Below are 21207 nucleotides of genomic sequence, written 5' to 3'. Positions count from 1 at the left end.
ATTAAAGGCCTAATTTAAGAGAAAGAAAAAACTCAATTGAGCAACCTAACCATACACCTAAAGGAACTGGAAAAAGAACATCAAATGAAGGCTAAAGCCAACAGAAGGAAGAAAATAATAAAGATTAGAGCATAAATAAATAATATAAACTAAAAACAAACAAGCAAAAAACCACAATAGAATATATCCATTAAACCACGAGCAGTTTCTTTGAAAAAAATAGTAAAATTGATAAACATCTAGCCCTATTTATCAAAAAGAAATGAAAAAAGGACCCAAACACATGAGAGCAGAGAAGTAACAACTAACACTACAGTATTACAAACAATTATAAGAGAATGTTATGAAAAACTATATGTCAACAAACTAGACAACCTGGAAGAAATGGATAAATTCCTAGAAAAAAATAAACTACCAATACTGAAATAGGAAGAAATATAAAATTTGAATAGACTGATAACCAGAAAGTAAATTGAATCAGTAATCAAAAATCTCCTAGCAAACAAAAGTCCAGGGCCAGATGGCTTCACAGGCAAATTTTACCAAACATTTAAAAAAGAGTTAATACCTATCCTTCTCAAACTGTTCCAAAAATTGGAAAGGAAAGACAACTTCCAAATTCATTCTATGAGGCCAGGTATGCCTTCATAACAAAACCAGATACAATCTCCACTAAAAAATAGAACCACAGGAAAATATTCCTGATAAACAAGTTGCAAAAATTCTCAAGAAAATATTAGCAAAATTGAATAAAAAAAAACATTTAATGAATCTTTCAATATTATCAAGTGGGATTTATCCCTGGGCTGCAAGAGTGGTTCAATACTCACAAATCAATCAGTGTGAGAAATCACATTAATAAAAAGAAGGATAATAATTCTATAAGATCCTTCCTATAGATGCAGAAATGCATTTTACAAAGTATAACAACCATTCATGATAAAAAAAAAAGAAACCCTTCAACAAAATAGGTTTGAGGGAACATACCTCAACATAATAATACCCATATATGAAAAATCCACAGCTAATCCCATCTTCAATGGGGAAAAACTGAGATCTTTTCCTTTACAGTCAAGAACAAGACAGCGATGTCAACTTTCACTGCTGTTATATAATGTAGTTCTATAAGTCCTAGCTACAGCTTTCAGACAACAATAAAAAATAAATAAATAAAAATAAATAAAGGCATCCAAATCTACAAAGATGTCAAACTCTCACTATTTGCAAAATACATGATGGTCTATGTAGAAAACCCAAAATATTCCACCAAAATATTGCTAGAACTGATACATGAGTTCAGTGAAGTCTAAGAATACAAAATCAATGTACAAAAATCTGTTCCATTTCTATAAACCGATAATGATGCAGCAGAAAGATAAATCAAGGAATCGGTCCCATTTATAATTACACCAAAACCCATAAGGTACCTAGGAACAAACTAAACTAAAGAGGTAAAACATCTGTACTCTGAAAACTAGGAAACACTGAAGAAAGAAATTGAAGATGACACAAAGAAATGGAAAGGCATTCCATGTTCATGGATTGGAAGAACAAATATTGTTAAATTGTCTATAACCCCTAAAGCAATCCACACATTTAACATAATTCCTACTAAAATACTAACATTTTTCACAGAGCTAGAACCAACAATCCTAAAATCTGCATGGAACCAAATAGACTCCCAAATAGCCAAAGTAACCTTGAAAAGCAAAGCTGGAGGAATCACAATTCTAGACTACAAATTATATTACAAAGCTGTAGCGATCAAGACAGTATGGTACTGGTGCAAGAATAGACATGTAGATAAGTGGAATGGGACAGAAAACCAAGCAATGAACCCAAAAATTAATGGTCAATTAATATTTGACAAAGCAGGAGAAAATATCTAATGGAAAAAGAGACTCTCTTCAATAGATTATGTTAGGGAAACTAGACAGCTACATGCAAAAGAATGAAACTGGACCACTTTCTCACACCAGGCACAAAAATTCAAAATGAATGAAAGACTTAAAGTGAGACAGGAAACCGATAAAATCTTAGAGGAAAACACAGGAAGCAATTACTCTTTGACATTGGCCATTGCAATTTCTTACTAGATTTTTCTCCTGAGGCAGGAAAAAAAAAGCAAAAATAAACCACGGGGACTTTATCAAAATAAAATATTTTGCACAGCAAAAACAATCAACAAACTAAAAGGCAGCTTATGGAATGGGAGAAGATATTTGCAAATGACATATCTGATAAAGGTTGAGTATCCAAAATATATGAAGAACTTATAAAACTCAACACACACACACACCACACACACACACACACACACACACACACACACACACACACACATGCACACACACTAAAACAAAAATCCCGTTTAAAAAATGGGCAGAAGACAGGAATAGACATTTTTTCCAAAGAAGACATCCAGATGGCCAACAGATGAAAAGATGGTCAACATCACTCATCATCAGGGAAATACAAATCAAAACTACAATAAGATATCACCTCACACATGTCAGAATGGCTAAAATTAACAATAACAACAAAAAAACAGCAGGTGTTGGTAAAAATGTGGAGAAAGGAGAACCATCTTGCACTGTTGGTGGGAATGCAAACGTGCATCTGCCCTAGAAAACAGAATGGAGGTTCCTCAAAAAGTTAAAAATAGCACTACTCTACTACTGCTACAATAGCCCACTGTTTACACAAAGAATACAAAGATACTGATTCAAAGGGATACATGCACCTGGATGTTTATAGCAGCATTATCAATAATGGTCAAACTATGGAAAAAGGCCAAATGTCCATCTACTGATGAATATATAAAGAAAATGCAGTGTGTGTGTGTGTGTGTGTGAATATATGCATGTGGTGTACATATTAAATATATATACACACACACACATACAATGGAATATTACTCTATCATAAAACTAAATGAAATTTTGCCATTTGAATCAATGTGGATGGACCTAGAGAATATATGTTAAGCAAAATAAATGGGTCAGAGAAAGATAAATACCGTATGATTTAACTCACATGTGGAATTTAAGAAACATAACAAATGAGCATAGGGGGAAAACAAAAGAGGGAGAGGCAAACAGAGATACAGGCTCTTAACTAGAGAACAAACTGGTGGTTACCAGAGGGGAGGTGGGTAGGGGGATGGGTTTAATAGGGGATGGGGATTAAGGAGTGCACCTGTTGTGATGAGTAGTAGGTGTTGTACGTAAGTATTGAATCACTAAACTATACACTTAAAACTAATATTGTACTAATTGTTAACTAACTGGAATTTAAATAAAACTTAAAAAAATAGTTTGTATTGCTTTACTGTATGTAATTTTTGTGTAAATTGCTTCCTATGAGTGTTATTTTTTAATATATTTTCTAGATATTCTTCAATATAATAATGTGTTCCAATACTTAGTTTTGGAGCTACAAACAGAACGTGTGTGTGTGTATAACATACATATACGTGTGTGTGTAAATTATCTCCCATTCTTATACAAAAGGTAGCATTATCTATAACTGTTCTATACATAATATATATTATTAATATAGCATATGCAGTTATTAATATATACTATATCGTGGTCACTATGGTTTTCTTTTTTTGGTTTTTAGAAAATTTATGAATATTATTTTAATTTTTATTGAAATCTAGTTGCCATATGTCACTATACAACATTGTTTTATATTATTAACTATATTCCCAAAGCAGTGCATTGTATTCTCAATTATTTTATAACTGAAAGTTTGTGTCTTGTAATCCCTTTCAACTATTATGCTCATTTCCCAACCCCTTCCTCTCTGGCAATCACCAGATTGTTCTATATATCTGAACTGGCTTCTGTTTTGTTTTATTTACCCTTTTCCCCCCCTAAGATTCCACAGATAAATGAAATCATAAGGTATTTGTCTTTTTCTGCCTGACTCATTTCATTTAGCTTAATATCCTCTAGATTCATACATGTCACAAATGGCAAGATATCATTATTTTATAGGGGAGTAATATATGGATACATACATTACATCTGTCTTATCCATTCGTCTACCAATGAAAACTTAAGTTGCTTCCATATTTCCATATTTTGACTATTATAAATAATGCTATAGTGAACATAGGGGTGCATGTATCTTTTTGAATTAGTGTTTTAATTTTCTTCAGACAAATACCCAGACATGGAATTGCTGGGTTTTATAGTAGTTCCATTTTTAATTATTTGGGGATTTTCCACACTGTTTTCCATAGTGACTGCACCATTTTGCACACCCATTCAAGAGTGTATGAGGGTTCCCTTTTTTCCATATGTTCACCAGCCCTTACTATTTCTTGTCTTTTGATAATAGCCATTCGAACAAGTATGAGCTGATGTTTCCTGTGGTTTCAATTTGTATATACATTATGATATGAGTGATTTTGAGCATTTTTTTCATGTAACTGTTGACCATATTTATGTCTTATTTGAAGAAATATCTATTTAGATTCTCTGCCATTTTTTTAATTGACTTGTTTGTTTTTGATATTGGAGTTGTGGGAATTCTTTCCATATTTTTTAAAAATCTTATTTATTTATTTGAGAGAGGGAGCATGAGCAGGGGGAGGGACAGAGGGAGAAGCAGACTCCCCGCTGAATGGGGAGCCCAATGTGGGGCTCGACCCTTGGACTCCAGATCATAACCTGAGCTGAAGGCAAATGCTCAATGAACTGAGCCACCCAGGCACCCCTCTTTCTATATTTTGAATATCAACTCCTTATTGGTATTATCTTCTCCCATTTAGTCAGCTGTGTTCTCATTTTATTGATTGTTTTTCTGCTTTTGCTGTCTTGCCTGAAGAGACAGATCCAAAAAATATTGCCCAGAACTATGTCCAAATATTTTCTGTCTATGAATTCTTTCTTTAGTCTTAAATTTATGTGTTTCACACAATTTGAATTTATTTTTACATATAGTATGAAAAAGTGATCTAGTTTCATTTTTGGAATTTTGTTGTCCAGCTTTCAAAACACCATTTATTGTAGAGATTATATTTTTCCTACTGTATGTTCTTGCCCCTTTGTTAAAGAGTAATTGAACTTAATGAGTTTATTTCTGGATTCTTTACTCTGTTTCATTGACCTATGTGTCTGTTTTTGTGCCAGTACATACTATTATGTTTAGTATATCTTTGTATTATTGCTTGAAGTCAGGGTGCATCATACCTCCAGTTTTCTTATTCTTTCTCAAGATTTCTTTTGCTTTTTGGTTGCATACCATAAAAAGGTTTATTTTCTTGATTATAGGATTATTTTCTCTAGTTCTGTGAAAATGCTGTTTGTATTTTGATAGGGACTTTACTGAATTTGAGGATTACTATGCATACTATGAATATTTAACAGTATTAATTCTTCCAATTCATGAGCATGTTATATATTTCCATTTATTTCTGTCTTCTTTAATTTCATTATATTTTGAAATACAAGTCTTTCACATCCTTGGTTAAATTAATTTCTAGGAATTTTATTGTTTTGATGCACCTGTGAATGGTATTGTTTTCTTAATTTCTTTTTTTTAAGATTTTATTTATTTACTTGACAGAGAGAGAGACAGCCAGCGAGAGAGGGAACACAAGCAGGGAGAGTGGGAGAGGAAGAAGAAGGCTCCCAGTGGAGAAGCCTGATGTGGGGCTCAATCCCAGAATGCTGGGATCACACCCTGAGCCGAAGGCAGACGCTTAACGGTTGTGCCACCCAGGTGCCCCTGTTTTCTTAATTTCTGATAGTTTAGTTTTATTATATGGAAATTCCACAGCTTTCTGTATATTAATTTTGTGTCCTACAACTTTACTGAATTCATTTATTTGTTCTAATAGTGTTTGGATGCAGTTTTAAGAGTTCTCTATGTATAATATTATTTCATCTTCAATCAGTGACAGTTTTACTTCTTTTTTACTAATTTGGATTATTTTCCTATTCTGATTACTATAGCTATAAAACCCAATATTATGTTCAATAAAGGTGGCAATATTGTTCTTTGTTGCATTTTTGTATTGTTGCATTAGAAGAAAATCTTTCAACTTTCCACCTTACTGTATTGTTGAATTTCGTTCCCCAATATTGTGTTGAGAATTTTTGCATGTATATTAATCAGGGTTAGTGACCTGTAATTTGTTTTTCTTGTGGTGTCTCTGTCTGGTTTTAATGTCAAGGTAACTTCAGCCTCATAGAATGAGTTTTGAAGCATTCCTACTTCTCCAAATTTTTGCAATACTTTGAGAAGCCTAGGGATTAACTCTTATTTGAGTATTTGTTAGAATTCACCTGTAAAATTCTCTGATCCTGGGCTTTTGCTTACTTGGGGTTTTTTGATTACTTATTCAAGTTAACCAATAGTAGTTGGTCTGTTAAGATTTTCTACTTCTGAGCTAGAGGAAAGATGGCAGAAGAGTAGGAGAACTCATTTCATCTGGTCACTTGAATTTAGCTGGATATCTATCAAACCATTCAAAACACACACAAAATCAGCCTGATGTAAGAAAATGTATCTGGAATTCTACAAATAGAAATGTTACTGCTTTTTTCAAGGTTGGAGGTGTGACGTTGTGAATCTTTGGGGAGATATCAGAGGATAAATGGAGGGGGGGGGAGAGACTCCATTAGCTGGCTCCTGCAAAGTGATATAACACCAGAGTGCAAAATTGGAACCTTTAGAAATCTGCTCTAGTGAGAGACATCCCTCTCTGAAAGGGGCTTTGCAAATGAAAAGGCAGAATACTAGGTGGGGCGTTGTGGTCTTGGGATCTGAGGAGTCACAGAGCAAATACTGTGCTGGATCCAGGAGAGTGCCCAAGCACTGGAGGGGGTAAACTGGTTATAGTCAGTGAAGCAAGGAGACTCATCAAGGGTCAGCATAAACTGAGCTGGGGTGATTGGCTGACTGATCTTTATGTGAGCATCCTGAAAAGGATTGGAATGTGCAGGCTGTTTACCAACACGTGGGAGGAGCAAAACGGCACCCCGGAGCAGTGGAGCAGGTTGAGCATGTGAGCCCAGAACCACTCATAGTCCCAAGGATACAAAAGGCAGTGGTGCTTGTGGGTCCCAGGGACTTCCCACAAGAGGATTGTAGTGGGCATGCACTGCAAGATTCTGTGGAGTTTGGCACACACAAAAGTGAAAACTGATTGTCCCAGTGGGTTTATGGATGTGGGAGAACCGTGATCTTTTGTCTCTGAGCTGGAGATCCAGGCATGGCCATTTTTGCTCTGATCCTCTGAATAGACACAGAAAGCCTCCAGGGAAAAAAAAAGCCACACAGAGGACCAGCTCACACTTAGTCCAGCCCCTTGACAAGGGGTGGCCAACTCTGCCCAGGCAAGGACAACTGAGAAGGAGCACAGCAGGCCCCTCCCCCAGAAGACAGACTGGAAGAACAGCTGGACAATAACTATATGGATCCCAGAAGACTGTAAAATTCCAGCACCAGGGGAAAATAGTGTACTCAGCTCCAGGTGTTTTCTCATGATTTGTTTATCTTTCAGTCTAAAATTTTTCTTTTTTTTTACCTTTTTCCCATTTCAACCAGATTTTTATTTTACCAACTTATGTTTTTAAGTTGCTTTTAAACTTTTTTTCACATCTACATTTTATAGATATATGATTAATTTTAGTCATATTTCACTCTATTCAATCTTACATACATATATATATATATAAGTTTTGCTTTCTTGGCAATTTTGGGATGTAGTGTCTTCTAACACACAGACCAAAATTCAATCAGAAACAAGTGGATCACCCTGCTTTGTCCACCCTGTGAGATTATAAACTCTCTCCCATCCCTGTTTTTTTTTTTTTTTTTTTTTTGGTTGTGTTTGCTTTTCTGTTATGGCTTCCAATGTCTTCAGATTTGTCTTGGATATATTTTTCCTCAGTCATGTTTGGTATTGATGCTGCTCATTTGCTCACCCATCCTTCTCTGGGAAAAATGACTAGAAGGAGGAATTCACAACAAAAGAAGAACCAGAGGAAATGTTTTCTGCCACAGAGCTAATCCATATGGATATATGGAATTCATGATAGCAATTTTAATAGCTAGGCTTGAAAAATGAATAAATGACAGTGCAGAATCTCTAAGGGTGGAAATGAAATCTAAGCAGGCTGAGTGTAAAAATACTATGAATGAGATGTAGTCTAAACTGGATAATCTAACAGCCAGGGTAAACAAGGCAGAAGAAAGAATTAGTGACCTAGAGGACAGGTTGGTGGAAAAGAAGGACGTTGAGGAAGAGAAAGACAACTAATACCATGTGAAGAAATGCTATGAGAAATTAATGATGCCCTGAAATGAACCAATGTCAGAATTATTAGGGTACCTAAGGGTATGAAGAGAGAGAGTGGGCCAAAAGCTATATTTGACAAACAGAAACTGAATGAATATGCTACCACCAAGCCAGCCCTGTAAGAAATATGAAGGGGGATACCATAAGCAAAGAGAGACCCCAAGGGTAACACAGACCACAAAGAAAAAGACAATCTACAGAAACAGGGATTTTATAGGCAATACAATGGCACTAAATTCATCTTTCATTAGTACTCTGAATGTAAATTGGCTAAATGCTCCAATAAAAAGACACAGAGTGTCAGATTGGGTACAAAAGAAAGACCCATCCATATACTGTCTACAAGAGAATCATGTTAAACCTAAAGAAACATCCAGGCTGAATGTGAGTGGGTTGAGATCTGATTACCACACTAATGGACCTCAAAAGAAAGCTGGGGTAGCAATCATCATATCAAACAAATTAGATTTTTAAAATAAAGACTGTAGCAAGAGACGTAGAGGGACACTATATCATACTTAAAGATCTACCCAACAAGAAGAACAAACAGTTGTAAATATTTATGCCCCCGATTTGGGAGCAGAAAATTATATAAACCAATTAAAAAACAAAATGAAAAAACACATTGAAAATAGTACATTTTAAATGTACTATTATAAATAGTACAAAATAGTAGGGGACTTCAACACCCAACTCTTGAAAATGGACAGATCATCTAAGCAGAAGATCAACAAAGAAAAAGGGCTTTGAATGACGCACTAGACCAGATGGACTTCACAGATATATACAGAACATCCCACCCTAAAACAACAGAATACACATTATTCTTGAGTGCAGATGGAACTTTTTCCAGAATAGATCACATCCTGGGTCACAAAACAGGTCTCAACCAATGCCAAAAGACTTAGATTATTCCCTGAATATTTTCAGACCACAATGCTTTGAAACTGGAACTCAATCACATGAAGAAATGTGGAAGGAACTCAAACGCTTGGAGGTAAAAGAGCATCCAGCTAAAGAATGAATCAGTCAACCAGAAAATTAAAGAAGAACTTAAAATATTCATGAAAACTATTGAACATAAAACCACATTGGTCCAAAACCTCTGGAATACAGCAAACGTAGTCCTAAGAGGGAAGTCCATAGTAATCTAAGACACTCTCTAAAAATTAGAAAAATCTCAAACACATGAGCTAAACTTACACCAAAAGGACCTGGAGGAAGAACAGCAAATAAAGCCTAAGCCAAGCAGGAGAAGAGAAATAATAAAGATTAGAGCAGAAATCAAGGAAATAGAAACTAGAACAGTAGAACAGATTAACGAAACTAGAAGCTGGTTCTTTGAAATAATAAGCTCAATAACCTCTGGCCAGACTTATTCAAATGACAAGAGAAAGGACTCAAATTAATAAAATCATGACTAAAAAGGGAGAGATTATGACTAATACCAAGAAAATAGGGAAAATTATTAGAACCAATTACCAGCAGCTAAATACAAATATTTGGGCAATTTTCAAAGAAATGTATTGATTACTGGGAACATATAAACTAACAAGACTGAAACAGGAAGAGGTAATAAATCTGAACAGACCAATAAACGTCAAGGAAATTGAAGCAATAATCAAAACTTCCTAGGGGGAAAAAAAAAGAGTGCAGGGCCAGATGGCTTTCCGGGGGAATTCTACTAAACATTTAAAGAAGAAATAATACCAATTTTAATGAAGATGTTTCAAAAATTAGAAACAGAAGGAAAACTTCCAAACTTTTTCTATGAGGCCAGCATTACCTGCATCCCAAAACTAGACAAAGACCCCACCCAAAAGGATTATTATAGAAAAATATCCCTGATGAACATAGATGCCAAAATACTCATCCAGATCCTAGCCAATAGGATCCAACAGAATATTAACTGGATTGTTCACCATGATCACATGGAATTTATTCCTGGGATGCAAGGATGCTTCAAGATTTGCAAACCAATCAACGTGATAGATCACATAATAAGTGAAAAGACAAGAAATGTATGATCTTCTCAATTGATGAAGAAAAAGCATAGGAAAAAATACAGCATTCTTTCTAGATGAATACTGTCTACAGGGTAGGGATAGAGGGAACATACCTCAATATCATAAAAGCCACCTATGAAATAGATGTGAATATCATTCTTGATCGGTCAGCTTTCCCCATAAGGTCAGGGAAAAGTCAGGGATGCCCACTCTCACCACTGTTGTTCAACAAAGTACTAGAAGTTCTTGCCTCAGCAATCAGACAAAAGAAGAAAGAAAAGGAATTCAACTTGGCAAAGAAGAAGTCAACCTCTCACTCTTCACAGATGACATGGTCATTTATGTGGAACACCCCAGAAACACCATCCCAAAATTGCTAGAACTCATACAGCAATTCTGCAATGTGGCAGGATATAAAATTAATGCACCAAAATCACTTGCATTTCTATACACTAACAATGAAACAAAAGAAATAGAAATTAAGTAATGAATCCCTTTTACACTTGCACAAAAGACCATAATATGTCTAGGAATAAACCTATCTAAATAGGTAAAGGATCTGTACTCTAGAAACTACAGAACACTGATGAAAGAAATTGAGGAAGACACAAAGAGATGGAAAAACACTCCATGCTCTTGGATTGGAAGAATAAACTTTGTGAAAATGTCTATACTTCCCAGAGCAATCTACACATTCAATGCAATCCTGATCAAATTACCACTGACATTTTTCACAGAGCTGGAACAAACAAACCTAATCTTTTTCTGGAGCCAGAAAAGACCCCAAATCACCAGGGTTATATTGAAAAAGAAAACCAAAGCTGGGGGCATCACAATGCCTGACTTCAACCTATATTACAAAGCTGTGATTATCAAGAATGCATGGTGCTGGCACAAAAACAGACACAGAGATTCATGGAACAGAATACAGAGTGGACCCAGAAATGGACCTTGAACTCTATGGTCAACCCAATCTTCGGCAAATCAGGAAAGAATATCCAATGGAAAAAAGACAATCTCTTCAATAAATGGTTGTGGGAAAATTGGACAGCAAAATCCAGAGGAATGAAAGTGGACCAAACTATGGAAGGAGCTGAGATTTCCTTCAACACATGAATGGATAAAGATGTGGTTCATCTATACAATGGAATATTACTCAGCCATCAGAGGTATGAATACCTACCATTTACTTCAAAATGAAGGGACCTGGAGGGTATTATGCTAAGTGAAATAAACAGAGAAAGACAATTATCATATGGTTTCACTCATATGTGGAATATAAAAATAGTGCCGAGGACAATAAGGGAAGGGAGGGAAAACTGAGTGGGAAGAATTCAGAGATGACAAACATAAGAGACTCTGGTCTCTGGGGAAAAACTGAGGGTTGCTGGAGGGGAGGTGGGTGAGGGGATGGGGTAATGGGTGAAGGACATTAAAGAGGGCATGTGGTGTGATAAACACTGGGTGTAATATGCAACTGATGAATTATTGAAAACTACATATGAAACTAATAATGTACTGTATGTTGGCTAATTTAATTTAAATTTTAAAAAATCCTTGCAGGAAAGGCTTCCAACAATGAAGACAGTTTGCTGGAAAATTTTGATATTTAACATGTATTCTTGCACAAATCTGATTGTTGTGCTCTACCCTGGAGTTATGAGTTTGCAACATTTGAATAAAATAAAAAAAGATTATCAAATAGGTAATGAAAATATACTTATTCTATAAAATGATTAAATAAACTCCCATTATCATCCAACAATGCTGTATTAATGCAATAGAATATGTTATTAATATTTCATAGATATATAAATTATATTAGATAGATATTTGTGTTTAAGATTTTCCTCTAGATATGAGTTTAGATCATCATATTTTTTGGATCCTATTTTTAAATTTTTTTTTTATTATATTATGTTAGTCACCATACAGTACATCCCTGGTTTCTGATGCAAAGTTTGATGATTCATTAGTTGCATATAACACCCAGTGCACCATGCAATACGTGCCCTCCTTACTACCCATCACCAACCTATCCCATTCCCCCACCCCTCTCCCCTCTGAAGCCCTCAGTTTGTTTCTCAGAGTCCATAGTCTCATATTTTTAAAGCCCAAGAAATCATTGCTGATTCATTCAAGCTAATTTGTGACTCTTTCTCCTTTTCTACATAGAATATTATGTCATTTGCAAATAGTGAAAGTTTGACTTCTTTGCTGATATAAATGCATTTATTTTGTTGTTGTTGTTGTTGTTGTTGTTGTTGTTGTTGTTGCTGTTGTTTCCTGATTGCTGTGGCTAGGACTTCCTGTACTAGCAGTGAGGGTGGTGAGAGTGGATATCCCAGTGTTATTCCTGACCATAGAGGAAAAGCTCTCTGTTTTTCCCTATTGAGACTATTACCTGTTCTTTTTTTTCCATATATGACTATTATCATACTGAGGTATGTTCCCTCAGCACTACTTTGTAGAGGGTTTTTATGATCATATTGTTCTTATCCTTGCTTTTATTAATGTGGCATCTCACATTCAATGATTTGTGAATATTGAAACATGTTTGCAACCCAGGACTAAATCCCATTTGATCATTGTGAATTTTTTTTCTTTTCTTTTCTTATTGAAGTATAGTTGACATACAGCATTATAGTAGTTTCAGGTATACAATATAGTGATTTGACAATTCTATACATAACCCAGTGTTCATCAATATAAATATAGTCACCATCTGTCACCAAACAATGTAATTACAATCTTACTGTTCTACTTTTCATCTCTGTAACTTTTTTTTTCATTTATTTGTACTACTGAATTCAGTTTGCCTGTGAAGCCATCTTGCCCTATACTTGTGTTTGTTGGAAGAATGTTTATAGCTGATTGAATTTCTTTGCTGGTTATTGGCCTGTTCAAGTTTTCTATTTCTTCCTGTTTCAGTTTTGTTAATTTATGTGTTTCTAGAAATTTATACATTTCTTCCAGATTCTCCAATTTATTGATGTATATTCATATATTTTTCATAATATACTCTGACAATTGTTTGTATTTCTGTGGTGTCATTTCTAATTTCTTATTTTTTATTGTATTTACATGGGTATTTTCTCATTTCTTTTCGAGAAATCTGGCTGGGGGTTTATCAATTTTGTTTTTTATTTTTTCAAAGAAACACCTCTTGGTTTCTTTGATCTGTTCTATTGTTTCTTGTTTGTTTGTTTCTTTGTTTCTATACCATTTATTTCTGCTCTAATCACTATGGTTTGAGATTTTTCTTGCTTCTTGAGGTAGGCCTGTATTGCTATATACTTCCCTTTTAGGACTGCTTAAGTTGCAAAGTTATGGGAACTTTATGTTTTAATTTGCATTTGTTTCCACATACACATTATTTCTTGTTTTATTACATGGTTGACCCACTCATTGTTTAGTAGCATGTTGTTTTAACTCCGTGTATTTGTGGTCTTTCCAGATTTTTTCTTATGGTTGAATTTTATTTTCATAGTGTTATATTCAGAAAAGGTGCATGGCATGACTTTGATCTTCTTGAATTTTTGAGGTTTGTTTTGTGAGCTACTATGTAATCTATTCAGGGAAATGTCCCATATGCACTTGTGCAGAGTGTGTATTCTGCTGTTTTAGGATGGAACGTTCTGAATATATTTGTTAAATCCATCCGTTCCAATGTGTCATCCAAAGGCACTGTTTCCTTGTTGGTTTTCTTCTTAAATAGTCTATCCATCGATGTAGTTGTGGTGTTAAAGATCCCCATTAATACTGTATTATTATCTACTAGTTCCCTTGTGATTGTTAGTAACTATTTTATGTATCTGGTTGCTCCTATGTTGGGTGCATAAATATTTATAATTTTTATATCTTCTTTGATGAATTCTTCCTTTCATATTCTATAGTGCTCTTCTTCTAGTATTACATTATTTGTTTTAATGTCTATATTTTCTGATATAGTTATTTCTCCAGCTTTCTTTTGACATCTATTTAGATAATAGATGGTTCTCCAACCCCTCACTTTGAATCTATAGGTTTCTTAGGTCCAAAAAAAAGGGGGTGCCTGGGTGGTACACTGGTTAAGTGTCTGCCTTCGGCTCAGGGCGTGATCCCGGCATTATGGAATTGAGCCCCACATCAGGCTCCTCTGCTGGAAGCCTGCTTCTTCCTCTCCCACTCCCCCTGCTTGTGTTCCCTCTCTCGCTGGCTGTCTCTATCTCTGTCAAATAAATAAATAAAATCTTAAAAAAAAAAATTAGTAGGTCCTTAGGTCCAAAAAAAATTATTTTGTAGGCGACATAATGATGGGTCTTTTCTTTTCTTTTTTTAAAAATCCATTCTGTCACAGTATGTATTTTGATTTGAGTGTTTAGTCCATTTACATTCAAAGTAATTATTGAGAGATATGTATTTATTGTCATTTTATTATGTGTTTTTTGCTTGTTACTGATAATTTTCTCTGATCCTTTCTTTTGTTTCTGTGGCTAATGTTTTTCTCATATTCTTTAGTGATATGAATGAATTTATTTCTCTTTATTATTTTCATGTGTATTAGTGGGTTTTGATATATGATTACAATTAGATTAGTATATAACATCTTCTGCATTTAGCCATCTAAATTAATTTGTGGTGTTTATGTTTGAACCCATTCTTTACTCCTCTCTTCCTCACATTTTAGTCATATGTTGTTATATTTTATATCAATTTGCTGTTTATTCCCTAGAGTGATTTTTTACAGAAATTTTCATTGTTACTGATTTTGTCTTTCATATCATTATAATGTTACTTATGTTCTCTCCTTTCAATTCAAACAACCCCCTTTAATATTTCTTTCAGTCCTGGTTTAGTGGTCATGGACACCTTACTTTTTGTTTTGTTTTGTTTTGTTTTTCTGGGAAACTCTATCTCTCCTTCTATTCTGAATTATAGCTTTGCTGGATAGAGTAATCTTGGCCGCAGATTTTCCCCACTCACCAATTTGAATATATTATGGTACTCCCTGCCAGCTTGCAAAATTTATTTTGAACAATCTCCTTCTAATCTTACGGGTTTTCCCTTATGAGTTGCTGCCTTCTTTTGTCTGGCTGCTTGTACATTTTTTCCCTTTGTCACTCTATCTTTCCCACTTAATCACAATATGTCTTGGTGTGGATCTGCTTTTGTTGACTTTAATGGGAGTTCTGTGTCTCCTGGATCTAGATATCTGTTTCCTTCCCCAGATTAGGGGAGGTTTCAGCTATTATTTGCCCAAACATATGTTCTTCCTCTTTTTTCTCTCTCTTTTTAGGATTCCAATAATATGAATGTTATGTAAATATGTATTAATTAATTAATTCATTTATTTATTCATTTCAGAGAGACAGAGCACAAGCAGGGAGAGGTACAATCATAAGCAAACTCTATACTGAGCAAAAAGCGTGGTGTGGGGCTTGATCCCACGACCCTGAGATCACGACCGGAGCCAAAACCAAGAGTCAGACAATTAACCGACTGAGCCACCCATTCACCTCATGTAGTATGAATGTTATTTGATAGTGACTTGCCTATATCTATTCTTATTTTGTGTAATGATTTTTTTCTCTCTTTTGTTGAACTTGATTACTATTACTTTGCATTCTAGATTATTAATTTGTTCCTCTGCTTCTTCCATCCTACTCATTATTGCATCAAGTGTGTTTCTCACTTCATTTGTTGTGCCCTTTATCTCTGCTATGTTGTTTCTTATCGCTGTGGTAAGGGCCTCACTCATTTCTTCCTTTGCTTCCTCCATTCCAGTATGTGTCTTTCTGATCATTATTTTAAATTCCCTATCAGGGATGTTACTTGTATCTGTTTTGCTTTGATCTCTAGCCATGGTCTATTTCCTTTCTTTTATTTGGGATAAATTTCTGTCTTCTCTGTTTGTCTAAGCCTCTGTGACTCTTTTTGTGTTTTAGGAGAGTTACCTACGTCTCCTTTTCTTGAGGGTAATGGCCTCCCACTCCACTGTCATCCTCCCACAAACACTTGTATCTTAATGAAAAATGACCTTTTTGAATTAAAGTTAACTGTATTATTCACTGTGTCCTCTATACCTCCCTGTCAGCAATTATTATTTCCTCCTACACTTCTTTCCATCTTTCTTTTTTTTTTTTAAGATTTTATTTATTTATTTGACAGAGAGACAGTCAGTGAGAGAGGGAACACAGCAGGGGGAGTGTGAGAGGAAGAAGCAGGCTCCTACCAGAGGAGCCTGATGGGGGGCCAATCTCAGAACGTGGGGATCACGCCCTGAGCCAAAGGCACCCCTGTTTTTTTTTTCATAAATGATTGCTGTCAGTCTAGTTTGAAAGTAATTAACATAAAAATGTCAAGTTATCTAGAGACATACTAGTTAGCCAAATCTAACAAATTTAGCTAACCCTCCAGTGTATCTTGAATTTTAATGAGGTGGCTAATTTTAAGCTTGACTATGCATTCACATTGCACTAAAGTGTCAACTACATCCCAGAGGATTTTCTCAGGAAATTGTCAAGTAATTTGGCCAGATTTTCTCACATAATTGTGATATTTGTATAAAAGAGGAGAAAGGAATAAATATAAATGGATCACTGAGTTTACTCAAAGGCAGCATGATATCTTCAAACAAACGGATATGCCATAATCAAAATACTACCAGCCATACGTTTAGATAGACCTAGATCCCCAGGACAGGAGACCATGCCTTCTACCACTTTTATCCAGCTTAAATATTTGTGGTTTTAACATCTTGAGATTTGTGTAGTTCACTCCAAATTTCACATTGTGGAAGCTGGAAGACCCCATTATTTTGCTTATACTTCAGGGATATTTTTCTTGGCTTAATAAGAAAAAAGCTAACATCAAAATGATTCTATGTTAATTATGCACAGAATGTTATAGACATTTTTTTCCTTTTAAAATATTTCCCAAAAACCTGTTTAAATGTTGGCCAAGGCCTGATTTGTTGTGAACTTGGTGAGATGCCCACTGTTTTCAACAGGATTGAATTAGATCCCAAAGTGTTTCTGTGACACAAATATAACATTATGACAATCAACATTACATGCAAACAAAGGTGAGTCATTAAACAAATATCATGGTGGCTAGTATCTAAAATAAACGATTGAATTTTAAATATATTATTTAATTTTATGTGGTGTTACACCTACCAAAATTCATGATTTTTAATGCAATCAGGACTTAATTCTATTATACTACATGTGAATTCTGCAGTAGAGACTAAAATGAGCAATAAACAGAAAACATCTCTCAAATTTATAATAAATAAGTAGTAGTATTATTTCATTCCCTTATTAAGGTCCATATGGATTTTCTTACTCTATTTAAAATTACATAACAGATAGGTGATGTGCCACTATTATGAATAGCCCTGGAATGTTGTATAAGATATATTTGTCTATTGCTGAATTTTGGAAGATATAATTATTACCAAGCATGGCATGTTAAAGTATTTATTCTAGCTCATGCAGCACAAGTACATATGACAAAACTATCATTTGGTAAAGTTTGAAAATGAAATGATCACTTCATTCAGTGCTAATGGAAGGGGATATAGAAGATAAGAGAAAGAGAGAAGACATTGAATGCCAGAGAGGAAAAATAGATTCTGAACTGTAGAGAGTGGGTTTATATGAAAAGTGACCAACTGACTGGAGACTAAATTTTGAAAGTATTTGGGATGTTCAGGGTTGAGGAAAACTGTGGAGAAAATTATACATGATTGTAGAGTTAATGCAGTGTATTACATAAGCAGTAATACTTCAAGAAAACATTCTTATTTCTAGATGTGATAGAAATAGGGGAATGGAGTGTGAAAGTTGAGCCATCCCCAGTCAGAAACAATTGCTTTTTAGTCATATTGAATGAAAGTCCTGAGCTTCAAGGCAAAGTAGAGTCTAGTTTCATGGATTATAGTCTGCATAGCTGGAAAAAATTGGTAACAAAAATGCAAAGTAGTTGATAAGGTGCGTGTGTGTGTGTGTGTGTGTGTGTGTGTTTATGTGCTTGTAAGTGTATTAGAAAATGACACTCTCAGTTTTGACCAGGTTCAGGCAAAATTTTGATAATATTGTGAACTAAATTAGATATGTAAATCGGAGATTTGGAAAGTGAGTGATCTCTTTGGAGGGACAAGTAGAACTGAGAATGGATAGAGTCCCAAGAAAAGAGATAAACATAAATACAGAATAAGTGGAAGCTAACATTGATAGAAAGAGCAAACTAATAATGTAAATATATCAACATAAACAGTCAATTACATAAGGGAAATTAATAAAAGGAAGATCTATAAATAGATGATGAGATAATGATTTAAAACAAATACAAAACATACAGGTGATAGAGGTATGAGTATGGATACAGATATGAACATATATCCAAGTTAACTTAAGAGCATCTCAGGTTATGCCTGTTAATTATTAACCGTTCTCTGCTTACTCTTGAAAATGCCTGTTTTCCAATGATAAATTTTAAGAGCTCAGTGGATAGATATAAAGATATACATATATAGATAAATATAACTAGTGTACATGTGTTCCTAATTTTCTGAGTTCGTAAATGTGTTCTATATATCAACTGAAAATTATTCTATGAATTCTTCCTATGAATTTATTCTAAATTGAGCATAGATATATTCTACTTTAATATTATAATTGCTGCAAACATGCTCTGTGACATAGAAGCCTCCTGAGTGCTTCTTTGACCTCCACGTTTTTCAGGCTGTAGATCATAGGGTTTAACATTGGGGTAATAACCCCATATAGCATGGAGATGAGTCTGTCTCTAGCTGGAGAGTGTTGGCTGGAGGAAGGCCGAATGTAGGTAAATATTGTTGTGCCATAGAACAGACAGACCACTAGGAGGTGGGAAGCACATGTGGAGAAGGCTTTGTGCTTCCCTTCCACTGTCTGGATCTTTAGAATGGTGGATATGATGTAGATATAAGAGACAAATGTGATTAGGAAGGCGCTTATCCCCAGGATGCCTCCCACCACTAAAACAAGCATTTCAGCTACATAAGTGGATGAGCATGAGAGGGCCATCACTGGTGGGATGTCACAATAGTATTGGTTAACTCGGTTGGACTTGCAAAAAGACAGGTGGAATGTAGACACCGTATGGAGGAGGGAATTGAGAAACCCTGCTGCCCAGGTCCCAGCTGTCAGCTGGACACAGCGAACCTTGGTCATTATGAGCATGTAACGAAGGGGGAAGCAGATGGCCACATACCGGTCATAAGCCATGGCAGCGAGAAGGAAGACTTCAGTCCCTGCCAGGGCCACCAGGAAATAAAGCTGAAAAGCACATCCAAGGAAGGAAATGCTTTGCTGCTCAGTGAGAAGGTTCTCCAGCATTTTGGGGACAGTAGCTGATGGACAGAATATGTCTAAGAGGGATAAATTTACCAAAAAGTAATACATGGGTGTATGTAGCTTCTTCTCAGTCCCAATGGCCAAGAGAATGGCCCCATTTCCTACCAAGGTGACCTGATAGATGATGGCAAAGACCACAAAGAGAGGGTAGCGCACCTCAGGGAGGTCAGAGAGCCCTATGAGGATAAACTGAGTCATGGTGGTTACATTGTAATTATCCATCTTCTCTCTCCACAAGGGACTTTCTGGAAGAAATGGAACAAACAGACACAGGTTAGACGAAAAAGCCAAGGAAACTAGTGATTAGAAATTCTTGGAAAAATTTTGGTGTGTGGTTGATAAATTCTGTTGTTATGATAGAGATTTAATTTATTAAAACTGTGAAAAACATCTCTTGCATTCATGTTTCTTGAAATAGTCATCCTCAGTTCTTTATAAAGAGGAGATTTCTGTGCTCGCTTTGGCAGCACATATACTAAAATTGGAACGATACAGAGAAGATTAGCATGGCCCCTGTGCAAGGATGACACGCAAATTCGTGAAGTGTTCCATATTTTTGAGCCTTGCATCGGAAACTGGGGATGTACTCTATGGTGACTAACATAATATAATAAAAAATCATTAAAAAAATAAATAAAGAGGAGATTTCTAAGAAATGAAGGAGACATTTAAAAATTTGCATTCTCAGTAGAACAGTTGTGGATCTTTCATCGGTGTTTGGGATATCACAATTCATTGAATGTTCACGATGTTTCTCACACCTATTCAGACATTGACATTATTTTGTCTTGTATTACCTAAATGTGTACAATTGTATGCACTAGCTAAAATCTAAGTAACTCAAAAGTGGAAGCTGTGCATTTTACATGATATACAATTTTAATAATTGTTACCAACTAGCAGATATACGGTATATTTGTCTAAATAATTATTCAGTATAAGAATGGATGGTGTGTCTCCTGTTCTGATGAAGTGTTTAACTGGTAAGAAATAAATGTGGGAATGCTTTTATAATTCCAAATTATAATTTATATATGAATATTAATATTTTTTCCACAAAGACTAAACTTTAATAAAATTAAAATAGCCTACAAAATATAAATAAAGCCATATATATATGTGTATGTATGTGTGTATATATATATATATATATATATATATATATATATATAAAATCTGGTTTTTATAGTTTCTGTGAACAAATATACTCATATAATATTCAGTTCCCGTCTCATTAAAATTTAAAATTTCACCATGTGTCTAACTATTTAAGGAAATATGGGGCTTAAAATTATTTATGTAACTATATATTATATATTTAATTTAATTATAATCAATTATAATTATGTAACACTGATCTTTTTGGCCATACTAACGTTTTAAATTTTAATTGCATTTGTGTGTTAATAGTCCACATAATCATAGTGTTTAAGGGTATTTACAAAAATAACTTTATTTTTTTGGTGGTGATACATATTTTCCTTTTCTTTTTATGCAT

General features: G+C 34.8%; 1 protein-coding gene and 1 non-coding gene across 2 annotated transcripts; one reads left to right on the top strand and one right to left on the bottom strand.

Moving 5' to 3' along the window:
- Positions 1-18983: 18983 nt before the first annotated feature.
- Positions 18984-19931, bottom strand: LOC123000487 (olfactory receptor 5V1-like). Its single transcript, XM_044380431.2, has one exon. The coding sequence runs from the start codon at positions 19929-19931 to the stop codon at positions 18984-18986; it is 948 nt and encodes a 315-aa protein (XP_044236366.2).
- A 229-nt stretch (positions 19932-20160) lies between these two features.
- Positions 20161-20267, top strand: LOC113248069 (U6 spliceosomal RNA). The gene has a single exon (XR_003313440.1). It is a non-coding gene; the product is annotated as a U6 spliceosomal RNA (small nuclear RNA).
- Positions 20268-21207: the final 940 nt, after the last annotated feature.

The sequence above is a fragment of the Ursus arctos genome, unplaced genomic scaffold, assembly GCF_023065955.2.
Source record: "Ursus arctos isolate Adak ecotype North America unplaced genomic scaffold, UrsArc2.0 scaffold_5, whole genome shotgun sequence".
In the NCBI taxonomy this organism is placed as follows: domain Eukaryota; kingdom Metazoa; phylum Chordata; class Mammalia; order Carnivora; family Ursidae; genus Ursus; species Ursus arctos.
The sequence above is the reverse complement of the archived record's forward strand: the minus strand, read 5'-3'. Positions and strand labels throughout refer to the sequence as shown.